Source organism: Oreochromis aureus, linkage group 3, assembly GCF_013358895.1.
Source record: "Oreochromis aureus strain Israel breed Guangdong linkage group 3, ZZ_aureus, whole genome shotgun sequence".
NCBI classification, from domain to species: Eukaryota; Metazoa; Chordata; class Actinopteri; order Cichliformes; family Cichlidae; genus Oreochromis; species Oreochromis aureus.
The window spans coordinates 6,703,130-6,726,127 of NC_052944.1; the positions used below are offsets into that span (position 1 = coordinate 6,703,130).

General features: G+C 40.4%; 1 protein-coding gene and 1 long non-coding RNA gene across 2 annotated transcripts; both read right to left on the reverse strand.

Annotated features, from left to right (window-relative positions):
* Nucleotides 1–882: 882 nt before the first annotated feature.
* Nucleotides 883–15,317, reverse strand: LOC120438838. The gene is made up of 4 exons (XR_005612195.1): nt 15,160–15,317; nt 2,005–2,140; nt 1,053–1,129; nt 883–937 (listed from the first exon to the last, which is right to left on the reverse strand). It is a non-coding gene; the product is annotated as an uncharacterized LOC120438838 (long non-coding RNA).
* Nucleotides 15,318–19,325: 4,008 nt separating this feature from the next.
* On the reverse strand, nt 19,326–21,737 carry LOC120438827. Its single transcript, XM_039609266.1, has 2 exons — nt 20,961–21,737; nt 19,326–20,727 (listed from the first exon to the last, which is right to left on the reverse strand). Exons 1-2 carry the CDS (start codon nt 21,405–21,407, stop codon nt 20,077–20,079), a joined length of 1,098 nt encoding a protein of 365 aa, XP_039465200.1. The 5' UTR covers nt 21,408–21,737; the 3' UTR covers nt 19,326–20,076.
* Between the last annotated feature and the right edge of the window lie 1,261 nt (nt 21,738–22,998).

Consider the following 22,998-nt stretch of genomic DNA (forward strand, 5'->3'; position numbering starts at 1 on the left):
TACATGTCAGTCAGGGTCTTGGGCAGCTCTCCTCTCTGCTCTGTAGTCAACATGTGCTCCAGAACTGTAGCAGTGATCCAGCAGAAGACTGGGATACTACACATGATGTGGAGGCTCCTGGATGTCTTCATGTGGGAGATGATTCTGCTGGACAGCTCTTCATCACTGAATCTCCTCCTGAAGTACTCCTCCTTCTGGGCGTCAGTGAAGCCTCGTACTTCTGTTAGCCTGTCAACACATGTAGGAGGGATCTGATTGGCTGCTGCAGGTCGGGAAGTTATCCAGACGAGGCCGAGGGAAGCAGATTCCCTGGATGAGGTTTGTCAGCAGCTGGCTGACTGATGACTTCTGTGTGACATCAGACAGCAGCTTCCTGTTGGTGAAATCCAATGAAAGTCTGCTTTCATCCAGGCCGTCAAAGATGAACAAAAGCTGAGAGACAGCCAGCTTCTCTGCTGTGACCTTCTGTAATGTTGGATGGAAAACATGGAGCAGCTCCAGAAGACTGTACTGCTCATCTCTGATCAGGTTCAGCTCCCTGAATGAAAGCAGAACCACCACACTGACATGTTGGTTCTCCAAGCCCTCTGCCCAGTCCAGAGTGAACTTCTGCACTGAGAAGGTTTTTCCAACACCAGCCACGCCGTTGGTCAGAACCACTCTGATGGGTCTCTGTTGGTCAGGAAGGCTTTAAAGATGTCCTGGCACCTGATTGGAGCGTCATGGAGGGCGTCCATCTTGGAAGCTGTCTCCAGCTGCCTCACCTCATGTTGGGTATGAACCTCTTCACTCTGTCCCTCTGTGATGTAGAGCTCAGTGTAGATCCTGTTGAGGAGGGTTCTACTTCCTGTTTCATCACTTCCTTCAGTCACACGTTCACATCTCCTCCTCAGACTGATCTTATGTTCATCTAAAACCTCCAGCAGACCAACATCTGCTGAAAGAAAGAAAACAATGAGACTAAAGAGAAAGAAAACTCTTCAATGTCTGAACAACACAAGAAGTCCAGTTTTCAGAAATGAGTCCATCAGCAGACAGATGTTCAGTCTTACTTTGTACACAGCTGCTCTGACTGGCTGTCTGCAGTCCAGCTCTGCTTCTGGATCTTTCTCCACACTGTGCAGAAGCTCTGATGGTGACACAGAAAAGTCAAAGTGGAGATACTTCTGTGCACCTTTGATTAGACTCATTATAAAAAGGAAAAGTTTGAACACAGTCATGTTTCCAGTTCACTGACTTACATTTATTCCATGGACACTCACTCTAACCTGAACCACAGCTACAACCCAACATTGTTGAGGCCTCATCTCCTCCTTTCCTGACTGTAGAGCTTAAATATGCAACAACCAACAAATAAAAGAATTTGGTTCATTTCAAAGAAATTCACACGGTGACCAAGTAAAGTAACCGTAGTAAAGGAGACATCATCCCTTTGAGGGTGGGATTATTTGAAAGATTTGCTTACCAGACGAGGTCACGGAGGTACGGGGAGGATTCGCAGCAGACAGCAAGACTGCCACGTCCATGCGAGAGAGCGATGGCTACGATAATCTCTGTTTTTGTCTCACTATATAATGTTGTACAGCCCATTTGAGGGTTATCCTCTCTGTGGACCAGATGCTTGATTTCACACAGAGGTCCACCAACTCAATTTGATCAGTTATGGAACGATTTACCTCGACAGGCTCCTTCACTCGCTGCTTTTAAACCTCCTTTAAAACACACTTTTACTCCCTGACCTTTGACCCAGTGTGACATGTTGACTCACTACCTCAGAAAGCTTAAAAATAGTATTTTTGTTTTTTTGGTGCTGCCTAAAAAAACGTAAAATATCTGTCCTATATACAGTTATGTTCATATATTTTTGTACTACATCAGGAAACTCAAAAATATAGTTTGTAATATTTTAATCCTTATTTTTAAAACTGTTTTTGTCATTTTTCTTCTCCCATTGCATCAAAAATCATTATTTACACTAAATAAATGAGTCAGCAGCTCTCTTACATTGTTGCTGCAGGTTCACTACTGAACTTTGGAGGTTCTCCTTTGGACCCGTCACTCCTCACAGACACACAGCTGGATGCTGCAGATTCTGCTCCATCCTCTTCCTCCATCTTCTTGATGTCAGGGTGGAGTTAGTCTGAGAGGCAAACACACACAGTCAGAGGCGCTGTTGTACTGGAAGCATCACACTGACGGGTTTCTAAAGTTCTCATTGATCATTTCATGGAGTTTCTGTGGTAAACACTGTCCTGTGACGTATGTGTTATGGTGAGGGTCATGAGGGCTAACCAGCCCCACTCCTTACTCCTCATATTTCAGCCTGAAGCACAAGAACAGCCTCAACCTAACCAGGAGGCTGTAACCTCAAAGGGACTTCATGGTTAGAAATAAAGGTTCAATGAAATGAAGCAGATCATAAAAACATGAGTTCCAACTTTAAAAGAAGCATCCACACGATGATGGCACAGCAGAGGAGCACTTTCTCTAACACACTGATTCAGTTCCACTGACACAAGGACACACACAGGAAGGCACACACACACAAGCCTTTATAAGAAACAACACAATCATCTGCGCTTGTCAATCCAAGTCCTTAGCCCATGAGCCCGCGGTATCACACCACAGATATTCCCTTACTTTGAAAAAATAAAGACAGTTTTCAGAACAGACCTGGGGTCCGTTCTTCGTACCTCGCTTACTACATCCAAGATCAAATCATCGCGCTAACTTTGAGCTCGCTAATCCGGTTCTCCGAACACACCTGTTGTTGACGATTAGTATAGCTGGATGAAGTACTGGGTGGCTTAAAAGGGGCTACGCATCGATAGTAGCCCTCCTGCGTTCCTCGTGAAAAAAGTTACCCTTTTGGGTAACTTTGGATTTTTGATTTTCAATATATCAGTCATTTTAAAGACTAGTTGCATGAAACTGACTTATGATGTGCATTTTAGAATTATTTTTAAAATTCAATGATCCCCTCTATGGTGTGGTGTATAGTAAAGGAGCTTCACATAGGTGTTACCTCCTTCGTTCCTCGTACCATTTTAGGCCCCATTGACTCCCATTATAATCACATATTTTCGATATACTGTAATCCTGACATGTGATAATGCTTTTCTCGTGAATACCTAATGGATCTAAGCCTCTGCCTTCAAAATAAAGGAAAAATAGGTTTTGGATCAAATGAGCACAATATTAGGTACAGCATCACTATAGACATTTTCATTGGTTTTGAATGCAGGACATGGTTATCTTACTATGCAAAATACATGGTAATAAAACAGCTGACCACCATAAAATAGTCTTGATGTAGTGGAACTGATATAAGAGAGTAGTGTGAATGTGATTGACAATATATTTATACTGAGTGTGTGTGTGTGTGTGTCGGTCGCAAACAAAACGGCCCGTAGAGCCGCCTCCTTGAAGTAAACAAAGGGGGCCTGCTCCATTTTTTCCCCCTTTCTCTGAACCTCTGTCACTGTTATTCTGCTTCATTTTGCCTGTGTTTGCTCTCAGCAGAGAGGAGAGGGGAGGTGTGAAAGCAGCCACGTGTTTGTTGAGCAGAGGGGGGATGGGTGCAAAAACAGCCACCTGTTTGCTGAGCAGACGGGGGAGGGGCAGTCATTACACTCTCCGAGTGCCATGTAAACAGAGAGAGAGACAGAGAGATCGTTTTCTATCTTTTTGAATTCAAGTGCACATTTGAAGTCTGTGAGAATAGTTTGCAGCCTGGTCTTACGAGTCTTTTCTGCACAGACGCCACGAAATGCACTGACGCGCGCATGCACAACACAAAGCGCACGGTCAATTTAGGGGAGGCTGCTGGGAAAGAGCAGCGTTCCAAAAAGAGGAAGCAGTGCTCATTGTGCAAACAGCACATTATTATCGTAACTGCTGCAAATGTTAGATATATATAAGATATGTCCTGTCTGCAAAATCTACCCATCTTGTGGTTCATGCTATGTACGATAATGTAAATTGCATCTTTGTTTAGTTTGTTCAGATCAGTTCAGTTTGTTTTTTTGCAATAAAGTGTTATTGTTCCAATAATAATAATGCATCCAAATTAATGTTCTTATCAATTATTGACCTATTCAAGGCTGTAATAACCTCATGTCAAATAATCTATTTTGCAACTAATTTTTTGAAATTATTGCATTTTATGTTCCTCCCCCCCCAAAAAAAAACAGGGTTTTTTTTATGACAATAAAGCCATAAAAACCTAAAAAATGTTATAAAAATTATGAAAAACTTCATATCTGTGGATAGGCCTGAAGTTGTTTAAAAGATCTGATGTGAAAAAAAAGAAAAAAAATCATATATGATATTGCTATATCACCTTTTGGATGGGGACCATTTTGGGTACCGAGGGACATAAAAGGGTGTAAATTTTAAAAACTCTTATTGCTCCAAAAATAATAATGCATCCAAATCAATTCTGTTATGAATTATTTACCCATTCAAGGGTCTAATAACCTCATGCCAAGTAGTTCCATTTGCAACGAATTTTTTGAAAATATTGCATATTATGGTTTTTTCCCCTCCAAAAAACAGGGGTTTTTATGACAATAAAGCCATAAAAACCTAAAAAATATAAAAAAAAATTATGAAAAACTTTATATCTGTGGATAGGTCTGAAGTTGTTTAAAAGATCTGATGTGAAAAAAAATGGAAAAAAAATTCATATATGACATTGCTATATCACCTTTTGGATGGGGACCATTTTGGGTAACGAGGAACGAAGGAGGGTGTAAATTGTAAAAACTCTTATTGCTCCAAAAATAATAATGCATCCAAATCAATTCTGTTATGAATTCTTTACCCATTCAAGGGTCTAATAACCTCATGCCAAGTAGTTCCATTTGCAACTAATTTTTTGAAAATATTGCATATTATGGTTTTTTCCTCCAAAACAGGGGTTTTATGACAATAAAGCCATAAAAACCTAAAAATATAAAAAATTATGAAAAACTTTATATCTGTGGATAGGTCTGAAGTTGTTTAAAAGATCTGATGTGAAAAAAAATGGAAAAAAAATTCATATATGACATTGCTATATCACCTTTTGGATGGGGACCATTTTGGGTAACGAGGAACGAAGGAGGGTGTAAATTGTAAAAACTCTTATTGCTCCAAAAATAATAATGCATCCAAATCAATTCTGTTATGAATTCTTTACATATTCAAGGGTCTAATAACCTCATGCCAAGTAGTTCCATTTGCAACTAATTTTTTGAAAATATTGCATATTATGTTTTTTTCCCCTCCAAAAAACAGGGGTTTTTATGACAATAAAGCCATAAAAACCTAAAAAATATAAAAAAATTATGAAAAACTTTATATCTGTGGATAGGTCTGAAGTTGTTTAAAAGATCTGATGTGAAAAAAAATGGAAAAAAAATTCATATATGACATTGCTATATCACCTTTTGGATGGGGACCATTTTGGGTAACGAGGAACGAAGGAGGGTGTAAATTTTAAAAACTCTTATTGCTCCAAAAATAATAATGCATCCAAATCAATTCTGTTATGAATTATTTACATATTCAAGGGTCTAATAACCTCATGCCAAGTAGTTCCATTTGCAACTAATTTTTTGAAAATATTGCATATTATGGTTTTTTCCTCCAAAAAGGGGTTTTATGACAATAAAGCCATAAAAACCTAAAAATATAAAAAATTATGAAAACTTTATATCTGTGGATAGGTCTGAAGTTGTTTAAAAGATCTGATGTGAAAAAAAATGAAAAAAAAATTCATATATGATATTGCTATATCACCTTTTGGATGGGGACCATTTTGGGTAACGAGGAACGAAGGAGGGTGTAAATTTTAAAAACTCTTATTGCTCCAAAAATAATAATGCATCCAAATCAATTCTGTTATGAATTCTTTACATATTCAAGGGTCTAATAACCTCATGCCAAGTAGTTCCATTTGCAACTAATTTTTTGAAAATATTGCATATTATGGTTTTTTCCCCTCCAAAAAACAGGGGTTTTTATGACAATAAAGCCAAAAAAACCTAAAAAATATTAAAACAATTATGAAAAACTTTATATCTGTGGATAGGTCTGAAGTTGTTTAAAAGATCTGATGTGAAAAAAAAATAAAAAAAAATTCATATATGACATTGCTATATCACCTTTTGGATGGGGACCATTTTGGGTAACGAGGAACGAAGGAGGGTGTAAATTTTGAGGAACGCAGGAGGGGTAGAAACATTGATCGGCAACCCTGTGATTGGTCGACGAAGATGTCGAAGGAGCGCGCTCAGTATTTCACGGCAGCAGACCAAGAACTCTTGATTGAGGGATATCAGGAGTTTCAGAGTTTAATTAAAACACAGGGGAACACTGCAAAGGCTGCAAAAGCAAGGAGAGAGGTCTGGCAGAAAGTTGCTGACAAATTAAACTCGTAAGTGATCCATGATATTACATTATATCATGTGATATTATATTATACCACATTATAGTATATTACATCATATCCTCTTTCACATTAGAGCCACAACAGGACCCACTAGAACATGGGAACAAGTAAAAGTGAAATATAAGAAAATTCTACAGAATGGTAATATTTATCACTTATATTGCTTTTAGTCTCCTGAAAAGAGACCCTGGAATAATCTGTTTGTTTGTTTATAACAGCAACCAAGAAAAGGGCAGAGCAAATAAAGACAGGTGGTCCTGCACCCCCTCGTCACACCCCTTTATGTACTGTGACATTTATTGACATTGTGGTTTTTTTTGTGTGTGTAGTTTGACATAACACTCCATCACTTTAACCTGTTCCCATGCAAGGGGTGACTGAAGCATGCACAGTAAGTTGGGAGATATATTCAATCCAATAAAACTTTATTGATCCTGAAGGTTGACCCCGAGGGAAATTGGGTTATATATATATATCTATATATCTAGAGAGAGAGAGAGAGAGAGAGAGAGAGAAAGAAAGTAAATAATACCCTCACGGGAGAATCGATATCTCTCTATGACCACACTGTCGCGCTGAGCTAAAGGATCCTGTCTATCCCGCAATATACGCTGAATTCTGAAAACTCTCCTTATCAGTCTTGCACCTTCTGCAACGGGTTGCTCGCGTACAAACGGACAGGACATGGCAGCGACAGACTTCCCAAATCCACCTTCGCTTTTATAGCCGTGGTCTCTCATCTTGATTACACGAAGTAATTGTGTGGATGCCTTCAAAGGCATCCACACTATTGAGTTCCTGTTTCTCTTTATTGTGTGGATGCTGGAAGCATCCACACTATTGAGATCCTGTTTCTCTTTATTGTGTGGATGCCCTAAAGGGCTTCCACACTATTGAGTTCCTGTTTCTCTTTATTGTGTGGATGCCTCAAGGCATCCACACTATTGTTTTCTTGTTTCTCTTTATTGTGTGGATGCCCTCAAGGGCTTCCACACTATTGAGTTCCTGTTTCTCTTTAAACTTTATTCTTTTTCAAGTTGCTCGCGTTTTTCGGCACTTAACTACTCCCTCAGTTTTCAGCCGATTTTCTCCGTTCAAACTCTAAACTGTTCTGCTCTTTCTGCTAATTCCAGCTATGACTTTTGGTGTTTATTACTATTATACTTTTTTAAATATTACACTTTTTTCCTTTAATTTGTCCCATTGAAATGAATGGAAAACCTCCACAATTCTGCTAAAACTTGCTTGGTTTTGAAACTTAACTGCTTCCTCATACTTTCACCTAGAAACTCCATTCAAATTTTAAAATGTTCTCAGATTATTGGGCTATTCCTGTGTGATTCAGCTTTTTTAGATCTTCTACCGTTTTAATCTTATCTCTCTTTAAGTTTTCAGTTGCAAAATTGTGATTTTTCAGAAAATACATGCGTTGCTATGGTTGCTATGCAATTAACTCAGAGTGAGTGCTGGTCTGTTCTGAATTTTCTTTTCATGTCTGAACAACTTCTTGCTACTCGCTCAATTTCCACTCAACCTCCACAAATTATACATCAAAACGTAGGTATTTTTGCTGTCTTTCAGACAATGTTACTATCTTTATTGTGAGATTTACCGTTTTTTGGCAATTTGCCTCGAAGTGACACATAGTCTGGTTACTTCCCATTCAAAGTCTATGTGGAGGTATTGAAATTCAGAGCTGAAATTCTGTAACAGGAGACATTTTCAAATCGCCATATCTCTTTAACAAAGCAAAGTTAGGACATGAGGCTTGTGCCAATATATCTTCAGACACTGCTGACACTCACAGTGCAAGCAGTTTTTACAATTATCTTACCGTTGAGCAATGAATTACGTTTGTTTGAGGGGTGGAAATCTGTCCTTCTCTCAGTCTTCAAACTCTGGAAATGAAGCCGTTTCTTCTCTCGTCATATCTCCGCGACGGAGGTACAAAGAGCTGTGAAAATCGCAGTCAAAATACACCAAAGTCCGCTGATTCACCCAGAACAAGAATTATTCTGCTAGCCCTCCTAGTTTTTGAGTTACACGACGTTTTGTAACTCCAAAAATCGGCGCTTTTCACCTCTCACCGCGATCTATTTCTGATTGCTGATCTATTTGTTTTTCAGCTGCCGGCCCCCTTGCCAGGTGGCGCAATCAGTAATGACACGGCTCTGCACCTCAAAGGTCGTCGGTTCAATCCCACCTTGCTTCAACATTTTTTTTTCATTACAAATTTAAACACTATCACAGACCTGTCATTTATATTGATCATTTATTACAATTCTGCAAAGTTTCATAATTTTAGCAGCTTTTCTAACATGGACCGAAATACATACAAGTACCCAGCCTAATGAAGCAGACAGAGGCAGTAGCTTTGATTGGTGAATTTGAGCAGAATCAGGTTGTTCTTTCATTTCATTTCTTTATTTCACACATGGTTTATCGTGTTTCTTTTTCTACATACAGAACCTTCTGCCTCTTTTCAGCAGAAATTCTGCTCATTCACCTCTTTTCAGCGCAACGTTCTGCTTCTTTGCCTCTTTTCTGCAGAAATTCTGCTGATTCATCTCTTTTCTGCAAAATTTTCAGCCTTTTCACCTTTTTCAATGCTTTCATCTTTTTCAAATCATAGAGTTCAAATCAAAATATAGTATTTTTACCAAAGCATTGTATTTGTACGAAGTACAGTATTTCTGCCAAATCATAGAATTACTGCAATTTCATAGTATTTTGAGGAATCCCTTTTGTTATAGTATTACTTCTAAGTCATAGTATTTCTGCTTTGTCATAGTATTTGTACTGAAACATAGTATTTCTGCCAAATCATAGTATTACTGCTATTTCATAGGGTATGAGTGAAATTACAATGTTTCTGCAAAAACATTGCATTTCTGCTACTGTATTTCCGCTGTATTACGTAGTGGCAAAGTAGGAGGCTGACTGTTACTAAGTGCATCAGTGTACATAGGTCATCTCTTGTGTTGGAGTGCCCTCTTGTGGCGCCTTTTGGGTAGTGCCTTAGTAAATGTCAACAATGCAAAGAAGTGGTATCAGACTGGTTTGTAGTGGAGGAATTTGTTGCCAGTTTCTTTCATCTTTAATCCGTGTTCATGTTGTAATGTAGTAACTTTTGTAGCACAAATACCACAATATGGCAGAAATACTGTTTTGGCACAAATACTTTGATTTGGTATACTTTAGCTTCTTCACCCTTTTTCAGCAAAGTTTTCATTTTTTTCACCCCTTTTCAGCACAAATTCCAGGTTTTTTGGCTGTTTTCAGAAAAAAAACCTATTTTCAGCAGAAACTCTGCTGATTCACCTCTTTTTAGCGCAAGTTTCTGCTTCTTTGCCTCTTTTCTGCAGTAATTCTGCTGATTCACCTCTTTTCTGCAAAATTTTCAGCCTTTTCACCTCTTATCAGCACAATTCCCAGCAGCTTCTGCTCATTTCAGCAGAATTGTCAATCTGTCCACCTCTTCTTTGTGTAAATGAGTTTGGGTCAGTGAGATGAGTAGCTCCTCTGAGTCTGGCGGGGCCAGGTTCGAATCCTACTCAGGGTGACATTTTTTTTTTTCACCACCATACAACTTTTTGCAACTTTTCAGCTTTTCAGCAGACAGCTTCAGCGTTAAGGCATCCACACAGCATTTTCGCAGGAAATGCAAATTTTCTAGTTCTTTATTATTCTGGTTGCTTCCGTACGTTTTTCGGCACTTAACTACTCCCTCAGTTTTCAGCCGATTTTCTCAGTTCAAACTCTAAACTGTTCTGCTCTTTCTGCTAATTCCAGCTATGACTTTTGGTGTTTATTACTATTATACTTTTTAAAATATTACACTTTTTTCCTTTAATTTGTCCCATTGAAATGAATGGGAAACTTCCACAATTCTGCTAAAACTTGCTTGGTTTTGAAACTTAACTGCTTCCTCATACTTTCACCTAGAAACTCCATTCAAACTTTAAAATGTTCTCAGATTATTGGGCTATTCCTGTGTGATTCAGCTTTTTCAGATCTTCTACCGTTTTAATCTTATCTCTCTTTAAGTTTTCAGTTCTAAAATTGTGATTTTTCAGAAAATACATGCGTTGCTATGGTTGCTATGCAATTAACTCAGAGTGAGTGCTGGTCTGTTCTGAATTTTCTCTTCATGTCCAAACAACTTCTTGCTACTCGCTCGATTTCCACTCAACCCCCACAAATTATACATCAAAACGTAGGTATTTTTGCTGGCTTTCAAACAATGTTACTGTCTTTATTGTGAGATTTACCGTTTTTTCGCAATTCACCTCGAAGTGACACATAGTCAGGTTACTCCCCATTCAAAGTGTATAGGGAGGTTTTGAAATTCAGAGCTGAAATTCTGTAACAGGAGGCATTTTAAAATCGCCATATCTCTTGAACAAAGCAAAGTTAGGACATGAGGCTTGTGCCAATATATCTTCAGACACTCCTGACACTCACAGTGGAAGCAGTTTTTACATTCATCTTACCCTTGAGCAATGAATTACGTTTGTTTGAGGGGTGGAAATCTGTCCTCCTCTCAGTTCTCACACTCTGAAAATAAAGCTGTTTCTTCTCTCGTCATATCTCCGCGACAAAATACACCAAAGTCCGCTGATTCACCCAGTACAAGAATTATTCTGCTAGCCCTCCTAGTTTTTGAGTTACACGACGTTTTGTAACTCAAAAAAAACGGCGCTTTTCGCCGCTCACCGCGATCTATTTTCTGACTGCACAAATGTCTGTCTTTCAGCCGCCCGCCCCATTGCCAGCTGGCGCAATCAGTAATGACACGGCTCTGCACCTCAAAGGTCGTGGGTTCAATCCCACCTTGCTTCAACATTTTTTTTTCATTACAAATTTAAACACTATCACAGACCTGTCATTTATATTGATCATTTATCACAATTCTGCAAAGTTTTATCATTTTAGCAGCTTTTCTAATATAGACCTAAATACATACAAGTACACAGCCTAATGAAGCAGACAGAGGCAGTAGCTCTGATTGGTGAATTTGAGCAGAATCAGGTTGTCCTTTCATTTCATTTCTTTATTTATTTCACACATGGTTCATCGTGTTTCTTTTTCTACATACAGAACCTTCTGCCTCTTTTCAGCAGAAATTCTGCCTCTTTTCAGCAGAAATTCTGCTCATTCACCTCTTTTCAGCGCAACGTTCTGCTTCTTTGCCTCTTTTCTGCAGAAATTCTGCTGATTCATCTCTTTTCTGCTCATTTTAGCCTTTTCACCTTTTTCAATGCTTTCATCTTTTTCAAATCATAGAGTTCAAATCAAAATATAGTATTTTTACCAAAGCATTGTATTTGTACGAAGTACAGTGTTTCTGCCAAATCATAGAATTACTGCAATTTCATAGTATTTTGAGGAATCCCTTTTGTTATAGTATTACTTCCAAGTCATAGTATTTCTGCTTTGTCATAGTATTTGTACTGAAACATTGTATTTCTGCCAAATCATAGTATTACTGCTATTTCACAGTATTTGAGTGAAATTACAGTGTTTCTGCAAAAACATTGTATTTCTCCTACTGTATTTCCGCTGTAGTACGTAGTGGCAAAGCAGGAGGCTGACTGTTACTAAGTGCATCAGTGTACATAGGTCATCTCTTGTGTTGGAGTGCCCTCTTGTGGCGCCTTTTGGGTAGTGCCTTACTAAATGTGAAAATGTGAACACTGCAAAGAAGTGGTATCAGACTGGTTTGTAGTGGAGGAATTTGTTGACAGTTTCTTTCATCTTTAATCCGTATTCATGTTTTAATGTAATAACTTTTGTGGCACAATTACCACAATATGGCAGAAATACTATGTTTTGGCACAAATACTTTGATTTGGTAAACTTAAGCTTCCTCACCACTTTTTAGCAAAATCTTCATTTTTTTCACCCCTTTTCAGCACAAATTCCAGGTTTTTTGGGCTGTTTTCAGCAAAAACATCTTTTCAGCAGAATCCTGAAAAGAGTTCTGCAGAACTCTTTTCAGCAGAAATTCTGCTGATTGAACTCTTTTCAGCAGAATTTGCACCTCTTTTCAGCCCAAATTCTGCTTATTCACCTCTTCTGCAAGATTTTCAGCCTTTTCACCTCTTATCAGCACAAATATCAGCTTTTTTCAGGAAAAACCTCTTTTGAGCAGAAATTCTGCTGATTCATCACTTTTCAGTGCAACTTTCTGCTTCTTTACCTCTTTTCAGCAAAAATTCTGCTGATTCACCTCTTTTCTGCAAAATTTTTTATCCTTTTCACCTCTTATCAGCACAATTCTCAGCAGCTTCTGCTCATTCCACCATAATTGTCAGTCTCTCCATCTCTTTCTTTGTGAGAGTGAATTTGGCACAGTGAGATGAGTCTCTGCTTTGAGCCCAGGAGGGCCAGGTTCAAATCCTGCTCAGGGAGACATATTTTTTTCACCACCATACAACTTTTTGCAACTTTTCAGCTTTTCAGCAGACAACTTCAGCGATAAGGCATCCACACAGCATTTTCGCAGGAAATGCAAATTTTCTAGTTCTTTATTCTACTTTATTCTAGTTGCTTCCGTACGTTTTTTGGCGCTTAACTACTCCCTCAGTTTTCAGCCGATTTTCTCAGTTCAAACTTTAAAAAATTCTGCTCTTTCTGCTAATGTGCGCTATGACTTTTGGTGCTCATAACTTCTATACTTTTTGAGATATTGAATTTTTTTTGCAATATTTTTTGCCCATTTCTGCCATATTATCAGTGGTGTCACTGATTTTCCTTGCCGGGCTGAGCTGTGTTTTAGCTCAGTGAGATGAGCATCCGTTCTCAGACTGGGAGGCCCGGGTTCAAATCCCACTTATGGCAACATTTCTTTCAGTTAACAGTTAAACTTTTTTAACTCAATTTCAGCTTTTTCACCCCTTTTCAGCAAAATTTTCATTTTTTTCACCCCTTTTCAGCACAAATTCCAGGGTTTTTGGGCTGTTTTCAGAAAAAAAATTTATTTTCAGCAGAAACTCTGCTGATTCACCTCTTTTCTGCAAAATTGTCAGCCTTTTCACCTCTCATCAGCACAATTCTCAGCAGCTTCTGCTAATTTCAGCAGCATTATCAGTCTCTCCACCTCTTCTTTGTGTGAATGTGTTTGGCTCAGTGAGATAAGTAGCTGCCTTTGGACTAGGAGGGCCAAGTATCTTCTTTTCTGCAGAAATTCTGCTGATTCACCTCTTTTCTGCAAAATTTTCAGCCTTTTCACCTCTTATCAGCACAATTGTTAATGCTACATGGCAGAAACAAGTACACAGCCTGATGAAGCAGACAGAAGCAGTACCTCTGATTGGTGAATTTGAGCAGAACCAGGTTGTTCTTTCATTTCATTTCTTTCTTTATTTCACACATGGTTCAAAAGTGCTTCTTTTTCTACATACAGAACCTTCTGCCTCTTTTCAGCAGAAATTCTGCTCATTCACCTCTTTTCAACGCAACGTTCTGCTTCTTTCCCTCTTTTCTGCAGAAATTCTACTGAGTCACCTCTTTTTTGTAAAATTTTCAGCCTTTTCACCTCTTATCAGCACAATCCTCAGCAGCTTCTACTCATTCCACCATAATTGTCAGTCTCTCCATCTCTTTCCTTGTGAGAGCGAGTTTGGCACAGTGAGATGAGTCGTCGCCTTGAGCCCAGGAGGGCCAGGTTCGAATCCTGCTCAGGGAGACATTTTTTTTTTTTCACCACCATGCAACTTTTTGTAACTTCTCAGCTTTTTCAGCAGACAGCTTCAGCGTTAAGGCATCCACACAGCATTTTCGCAGGAAATGCAAATTTTTCTACTTTACTATTACTACTCTAAAATATGAATTACATCTGAAATAATCAAATACATGTAATAGAATGATTAATAGTACATTTCCTTTTTTTTCGAAAATGACCTGTATGTATCTGTATGAAATCAATAAAAGAATCAAATGCTGCATTATCTTTAGTTACATTGATAATATTTATTTATGGAAAAACAGTGGAGAAATATAGCTGTTGCTTTCATATGAATGGAGCGGACATACCTGAGTGGCCGCGATCTAATCCTGTTTACATAAAGTAAGCCTGCTCCCGAGCAGGTTTACGCTTACGGATCTGTTGCTATGACAGCAAGTCCCGGATGAGCTTCGGAGAACCGAACGATCCAAGATCACGCGAAATCGTCAACAATCAAATCCAGCTAACTTACTTAGCGTGGTACGAATGCTACAGCCTGTTTACCAATATAATCAATATCAGACATCAGAGCAACATGACCTCAGCCTGAACTCCAAAGAGTTTCTGTTGCCATTGTAGTTTTTAAAGTCCCGTGATAAAGGCGGGTCCTTCTGTGAATCCGCAAGCTCATTGGCTAATAGCTCGAGATTGACACATCGTTATCCAATGAGCGTGCGGGAACTTCCGACATAAAGTTGTTTCCTTTGAAAAACCAAAGTCTGATTATTTTTGCCTCCACTGACGGAGCCTGTTGTTCCCGCCACAGAGACACAGTAATGTCAGAGCGGTGTTAACACTCACCCTGCCTCAGCACAGCTCTCACTCTCCTCCTGCTCTCTCACACTAAACGGAGGCTCAGCTAAACTCACTTCCTCTCTACTTACAGGAAACCAGCGCTCAGAGGAGCCGACCGGCCTCACGTTTCATCCACAGACACGAACAGCGTGGAATTATTTTATGTCATAAGAAGAAACATATTCATGTTAACACTCACCTGCCTCAGCTCCACCTTCCTCCTCCTGCTTTCACTTTCACTACTGCGCCCTAAACACAGAGGATGCTGGGACTTGTAGTTTTTTCCTTCCGGTGCGGTCTTCCTCTTTGTTTGTTTGTGTTCAAGTTATTTCGATCATGTAAACATCAACAGAACACGTGAAGCCACACAGAGTTTGTATGTCGAGGTGGGTAGGAGGGTTTGAGGGTTTGGGGAGGGGTCAGAGGGAAGAGGTCTCTCAGTCTGGACAATCCACAATAAATTATTTACTTCATGTGTTTATGAAAGCTCATATGTTATTTGTTTACAGCTTCAGTGTGATAACTGCAACTGCTGGTTCCATTCTGAATGCCTGGACATGACAAATGAACAGCTCAGCAATGCTCAGAAGACCGAGTGGAAGTGTGTGCTTTGTGTAACCTAATTCCACATGCAGTGAAAGCTACTAGAATAATCTGCTTATAGTTATTATTGGTGTTTTGAAGAACACATGTGTAAAACACAATATGTATAACATTCTTGCTTTGAGCACGTATTTTAAGTATTTCCTTTTTGGGTTTTTTTGGGTTGAATTGTGTGATGACAGATAATGAATAATAATATATCAAAACTGTATAAAAGTAATCTGAGAAATCAGTAATATGAGAAATGTAATTTCTCGCCCCGACTGGTCTCAGCAGATGGCCCCGCCCCTCCCTGAGCCTGGTTCTGTCGGAGGTTTCTTCCTGTTAAAAGGGAGTTTTTCCTTCCCACTGTCACCAAAGTGCTTGCTTATAGGGGGTCACATGATTGTTGGGTGTTTCTCTGTATGTGTTATTGTAAGGTTTAACTTATTATGTAAAGTGCCTTGAGGTGACTATTGTTGTGATTAAGCGCTGTATAAATAATGTCTAAAACTAAAGTTGCTACTTCAGGTGGTGTGTGAAAATATTTTCATTATAATGATGTTTTGAAAATCAAAATTTTGTGTGGAAATATATTTCTTGTTGTTAAGCAAATACTTGAATGAACTCATTTTGTTCAGTAATGGATTAGGTTATAATTTTTATCAGAAAACAGTACAGTAATTTTGGGTGTGGATCACATGGTGAAGAGTGGGGGTCACCCAGAGTCAGAATCCAGTGAGATAACTGTGTCACCTCTGACAGTCTTCCTGTAATCTGAGCTCAAAGATGAGAATATATAGAGTACAGTAGAGTAAATTGGGTAAAGTTTACTGTTGATTTTCTGGAAAACCGTACAGTAATTTGGGGTGTGGATCACAAGGTGAAGAGTGGAGATGGCCTAGAGCAGTGGTGCCCAAACTTTTGTTCGCGCGCATAATAATAATAATGCACTGGATTTATATAGCACTTTTCAACCCAAAGCGCTTTACAATGACATTATTCATTCACGCTCACATTCATACACTGGTATGCAAGCTACGGTTGTAGCCACAGCTGCCCTGGGGCAGACTGACAGAAGCGAGGCTGCCATATCGCACCATCGGCCCCTCTGGCCAACACCAGTAGGTGGTAGGTGAAGTGTCTTGCCCAAGGACACAACGACCAGGACAGGGAGGCCGGGGATCGAACCGGCGACCTTCCGGTTACAGGTGCCCTTCCCAACCCCCTGAACCACGGCCGCCCGAGGATAGGCACACATCCTCCAACCAGACACACCCATATTTTGCTCCATTGCGGTTTATTTCACACCTCCAACATTTAGTAAACAATCAAGCAAATACAAGTAATCTGCAATAAAGTACAGGTAGTAAGAAAATAAACTACTAACTAATTTATGCTACGTCGCATAAACGCAGCTGTTTTCGTCCACACGTAAACGGCATTTTGAATCACCGAAAACTCTTTTGCGTTTACGTGTGGACGAGGAATACAGAGTTCATCACACAAAGTCAAAGGTATGCGCCTTTTTTCACGTCACGCTGTGCACCACGTTATTGTTTACATGGGATGAATTGCAGAATGGCAGATAGAGACAAAATACTGTTAATCTGACTATCTGCAGGTTTTACACGCTTACATATACACACGCAGTTACTGTCCCTCTGTTTACGAAGGCAGAGACATCATGATGCGATTATTTTACGTGTAGTTGTTTTTCCCTGTGTAATAATATTCAACATTGCTATCTTTTGATTTTTGATTTTTCAAAAAATGTCTCTCTGTACAAAATAGGTTTAAAAACATAAACAGCTGTTCTCTGAAATCGTTCTGTACTTTGGGCTGTAAGGCAGAGGAGGAAGAGTGGGGGTCTCCCAGAGTCTGAATCCAGTGAAATATGTTCATCACCTTCAGAAAATCTTTCCAAATTGGAATAAAAAAGAAGATCAAAAATACAGTACAGCTTGACTGTGACTTCGTGAGGGCTCACTTGACTGCAGTGAATAGAGTGACTGTGCAGACATTCGTGCTATGTAACGATTCGCTAATTCTTTTGCACATCTGTAGGGAAGCCTGCCTATGAAATGGATCAAACAAATCCAGACTGGGTACCAACGTTACACATGGGGCACTCCGAAATCCGAACGTCGCATTCAGACCGTCTCAGCAACAACAAATAGCACTAGTTGGAGGTAAACAACAAACCCACCTCCAACCACAATCCCTCATTTTAAAAGTTGCTCTTAGTGTCCGGCAATCAACACATACATTTTGGAGGATTCATACGGCCTTAATGTGTAAACTGTTTAAAAATTCCCTTGTGTGTTTGCACTCTTTGCGTTGGACAGGCTTTCATAGTGGAGCAGAAGAGTGTGAAGGTGAGGCCTCAGCAGAAGTTATGGCAGAAGAGCAGCCAGAGATGGACACGACAGAAGAGCAACACCATAACAACCCTGTCACTGTGGCTGAGGGCCAGATTTGTGTTGGACATGTAGAGGCAGAGGTAGTGGGTGCAAATGTAGAAAATGGTGATCTGAGAGAGATACAGACAGAAGATCAAAGACCGACAAATGGTTGTGTGCGCTGTGTACAGAGCAGAGCAGAAATAAACCGGCTGCTGGAGGAGAACAGAAAGCTTAAATCACTGTTGGACAAGGCAGAGATGAATGAAAACTTTTTAAAGGGTGACACAGAAAAAGTGAAATATTACACTGGTCTTACTTGTTTCGCTATTTTTATGTCCGTGCTCGACAATGTAAAAGCTTTCCTACCAGCATCAAAGAAACTGTCGCATTTCCAAATGCTTTTACTCACACTTATGCGTCTTAGACTCGATCTTCCTGTCCAGCATCTTAGCATCTCTATTCAATGTCTCCCACAAAACTCTTTCTTCTGTCTTTGCTGATACAATTGACGTTTTGTATGCCCGCTTAGAAGTATTGGTACACTGGCCAGAGAGGCACCGTTTGCAAGCAACAATGCCTCCACGATTTACAGAAATTGGGTAGCCATCATTGTTGACCGTTTTGAAATTCGTACAGAATGACCATCTAATTTAAAGGCTCGTGCTCAAACGTACTCGCACTACAAGGGTACACACACCATGAAATACCTGATCGGGATTACCCCACAAGGTGCAGTTTCATTCATTTCTAAGGGGTGGGGGGGCCGTGCATCGAATAAACACATCACAGAGCAATGTGGCATACTTAACAAGCTGTTACCAGGGGATGTAGTTTTGGCTGACAGAGGCTTTGACATCAGAGATGCGGTGGGAATGATGTGTGCGGAGGTTAAGATCCCAGCATTTACAAGGGCCTTCTGTCAACTAGATGCCAAGGACATTGAAAATACACGAGCCATTACACGCCTAAGAATCCATGTCGAGCGAGTAACTGGCAGTTTGCGCAACAAGTTCAAAATGCTACACACCACCATGCCAATCCGTTCTCTTCTTCCATGTGAGGGTGAAGACGTTACCTTTCTTGATAAAATTGTGCGTGTGTGTTGTGTTTTGGTTAACATGTGCCCCAGTGTGGTAGTGAAACCAGACACACATGAGACTTGTTCTTGTTAATTAATGATTGTGAAAACTTTGAGTATGTCTCTGGAGACATAGTACTAGGAAAACCTTTTTTTTATGTGTAATTGTATGAACACACTGACGTTACGTTATGTAACCATTTCTGTATCTGTACACTATAATCGACAGTTTATCATCGCTTTGAACTCTTTGTTTCACTAAAATGATGTTATAATAAAAGCCAGATAACGACAAATAACTGCATTTGACTCTTTATTTTACACTTTGACAATTGTTACATGGTAAGTGCTGCAGTGTTGAAATCAAGTTATACATATTTCAATGCACTTCTGACAAAAAACTAGACACCAGAAAGAAAAACGTGGCTGCATTTCGCATGGAGAAATGTTTTCCTACTAGTTCAGGAAGGCACACCTTCTGAAAGAACTCCTGAGCTTTCTTTAAACGCGATTCCCAGACGTGCACATCAGGGAAGATGCGTACAACTGCCATGTCTTTTTGTGTCCATACCACGAGGTCACAGTGCTTTGCGTTGGCCACAAAGACCTGTGTTTGCACTTGTGAGTAAAAGTGGTGTGTCTTCTTCAAGTTAAGTCCATTTGCTGTCAACTCGAGGCAGAAGTCTTTGTCATGGTCATCCAATGTTTGCTGAATGCTGTCAGATCTGTATTTAAATGGACATTTAATTTCCAGGCAGCCCTTCCCACAACATTCACACGTGGTTAGTCCATCAGGAGATGCTCCTACTTCAGGAAAAGCCGTGTTAACAAGAAAGCCACACATACGGACCTGAAGGTTTTTGTGACACGCTGACATTTTCTGGGTGTAGGCGTGTCGAGCGTCCTGTTCATGCTCCAGTCCCCAAGTTGTTTGCACATAATAGACAGAGTTAACAGGGTAGCAAACACGATTAACCACAGTAATGGCGGGTTTTTCTACAGTGGTGGCAAACACAGCGTGCATCATTGAAGCTGTGATTCTCCCAGCACGTCACACATACCATTGAGGGCTCCTGTGTTGTAGTCTTGTGCGTACCTCAATAGCTTCTGCCTGTTCTTCAGTAACTTTTGCTGCATTTACGTACTTTACACAGTGCAGTCGTAGCTCGGTAAGGCCAAGGGACTGTGCACCTGTGTTGTGCAAACACGTCAGGGACAGTGGTAATGTGGATGACTGTACAGTGTGTGATGTGCAGAATTTCTCCAATCCAGACAAACACACTGCTTTATTGTGTTTTTGAAGTGTGTCTAACACTGGTGACAACTCCTCAAACGTAGCAGAAGGAATCTTTCTTTTTGAAGGACGGCTTCTTCTGCCTTTCACCACAGACGGTCCTTTTATATTTTCATCAAGAGTCTTTTTTTGTGCTGCTGAAGATGTAAATTCAATGTTATGGCCAACCTCTGGCTGTATCTTGATTGTGTTCCCCGGCAAAACCCAGTAGGCTGGTTCATCTGTGACAGTCTTTGTGCCACGGATCCTCACTGCTGCCTCCACTTTAAACAGAAGTGCAGCGACATGGGTGCAGGTCTCCGCAACTCTGGCCATACAGGTGCAGTGTGCGGCTTCGACCTTCCCCGTGGTGCTTACAATTACCCACGGCCGTAATGCAGGTTCATTCAATCTTTGGGAGTGCAGTACCTGGAACATACAAGGACAAGGTCGATGTAAAGACAATAAATTAAATGAGACAGGGAGGACACAAATTGGCGTTAAGTAATAATTTGCCCGATTATCAATGTGTTAGTTTGCATCTACTTTACAATTATGGGCACATGATATGATAACGATATTTTAGCAGTTCAATGATAAAAGTATAACATTAATTATGGTGGACAATGGCTATTACACTCGATGCACTCCAGCTGACTTACCTTGGTATGAATGACGACGTACTCACAGTTTGGCGGCTTGAAAATAGCCAAAACTTGCACCCAGCCATTTGTAAATTGGATGTGCGCCTCCAGTGACTTGTAATCACGAAACTGGTTCGCAGTGTAAGCGCTTACTCCACAAACAAGATACGTGAAGATATCAGGATAGGACAGTGGCGGTAAGTCGTCTGGGTCTTTACTCCACTGCCGTATTTCATATGGGTCCAGATTTGCGATGCACTCTAATTTTTTCAAGTACTGCTGCTTCGCCTCAGGACGCCATCGGTCTTTATACCGTCTGTTTTCTTTTGAGCTGCTTTTAAGCATGTTTCTTGTCGTCATTGTTCCAACACGGTGCATTTGTTTTGATTTGTGGACCCGGAAAATGGCGCAATACATTGCGGCGTGAACTAGGTGTAGGACTGAACTCTCCCACACACACCACATCACTATAAGACTGGACTCTCACACACATCACATCACCACACACACTCTGGTTTTTCTTCATGTACACTTCCTTATAATCTCTTTCTGCTATTTGCACATTTTTACTGTAAATTTCTAAGTTAAATCTGTAAATTTTGTAATAACCTGTAAATTGTAAATACTGTAAAACCACTGTCATTTAATGGTCGGGCATTGCACAGCTACAAGCATTTCACCTCATGTCATACTGGGTATGGTTGTGTGTGTGACAAATAAAATTTGAATTTGAATTTGAATTTGAAAGTCTTTCCAGGTGAGTTTGATCCAGGAGGGTCTGAAGCCAGAGTCAGACAGAGACTGTGCAGAGACTGTAGAAGGACAGAGCAGCAGCAGAGCAGTCCAGATACACTGATGATCCTCTGTCAGATCCAGAGGGACACACAGGGATGATGCTGGACTCTACATTGTGTCTGACAGTGGAGCTGTTCTCAGAGCAGTTCACTCTGCAGCACTGACAGTCATCTGCACTTCATTCCTCTGTCAGTCACTGCTGGATGAAGCTCTCCTCTCCACCTCCCAGTAACATGGCCCAGTCAGAGCGTCTCTACACACAAGCTGCTGCTGCTTCAACCTCTCTGGATCATCAGGACACAGCTCCTCCTCTCTCAGCACACACACCGTCCTGTTTACCATCATCACCTCCACCTGCAGAGAGAAGAAGGAAGAGCAGAGGAGATAAACGAGTGTTTCCAGAGACTCTTCATCAGCTGTCAGTCAGTGATGCAGCACATCCAGTATAAAGAGCAGCAGGGACTTCAGTGCTGGGACTGTACTAGGACTCATTGTTGCTTCACTTTTTCTAATCTTTGGATTTTTATTGAAGTTGATGAAAATGTTTTTCCCTCCTAGTTTGAGTTTGGACTTTCATTCATTAGAAGAAGCTTGGTGTGTCCACTCTGAGCTCTGTAGGAACCCCAACAACAAGCCCAACAATCCAGATGGACGGTTCCAGCTGTTAACTGGAGGAATTCCATCCAAACATCTGCTCTCACTAAAGTCTTCCTCACCTACAGACTGTGTTCTTCACTGCTTTAAACTTGGAAATGAATGCAGTCACTGGTCTGCATGCTGCTTTGTTCAGAGAGCTGATTGGCTGTTGACAGCGTTTGATCAGAGCGTGTCAGCCGTTACTATGGTGACCATAAAGGTCAGAAACAGGAAGTGTTTGTGTCCAATCCTGAAGCCTGTCACCATTCTCCTCTCACAGCTTCACTGAGAAGCTGCAGCTTTACAGGAAACACTGGATCTTTGTTTCATACTGACTGTGTTTAGTACAATACTGCTGACAGCACCACCCACTCACTCCATCACTCTACTGACCACAGAGTCTCCAGTCTGTAGTCTGGACTCTGCTGAGGATCAGACAGCTGCTTCACATCTGGATCCTGCAGGTTGTAGTTTTCTCTCAGGTCCAGCTCTCTCAGATGGGAGGGGTTGGACTTCAGTGCTGCTGCCAGATAATCACAGCTGATCTCTGACAAACCACAGCTCCTCAATCTGTATAAAGAATGAAAGATGTAAGTTTATTAGACAAAGTGCTTGAAATCATTCA

Excerpts from the sequence above, each read along its gene's own strand:
- LOC120438827 (XM_039609266.1), bottom strand. The coding sequence starts at position 21,407 with ATGTGGTGTGTGTGGGAGAGTTCAGTCCTACACCTAGTTCACGCCGCA. Across the intron at positions 20,728-20,960 it reads ACGTCGTCATTCATACCAAG|GTACTGCACTCCCAAAGATT; the intron begins GTAAGTCAGCTG and ends TGTATGTTCCAG.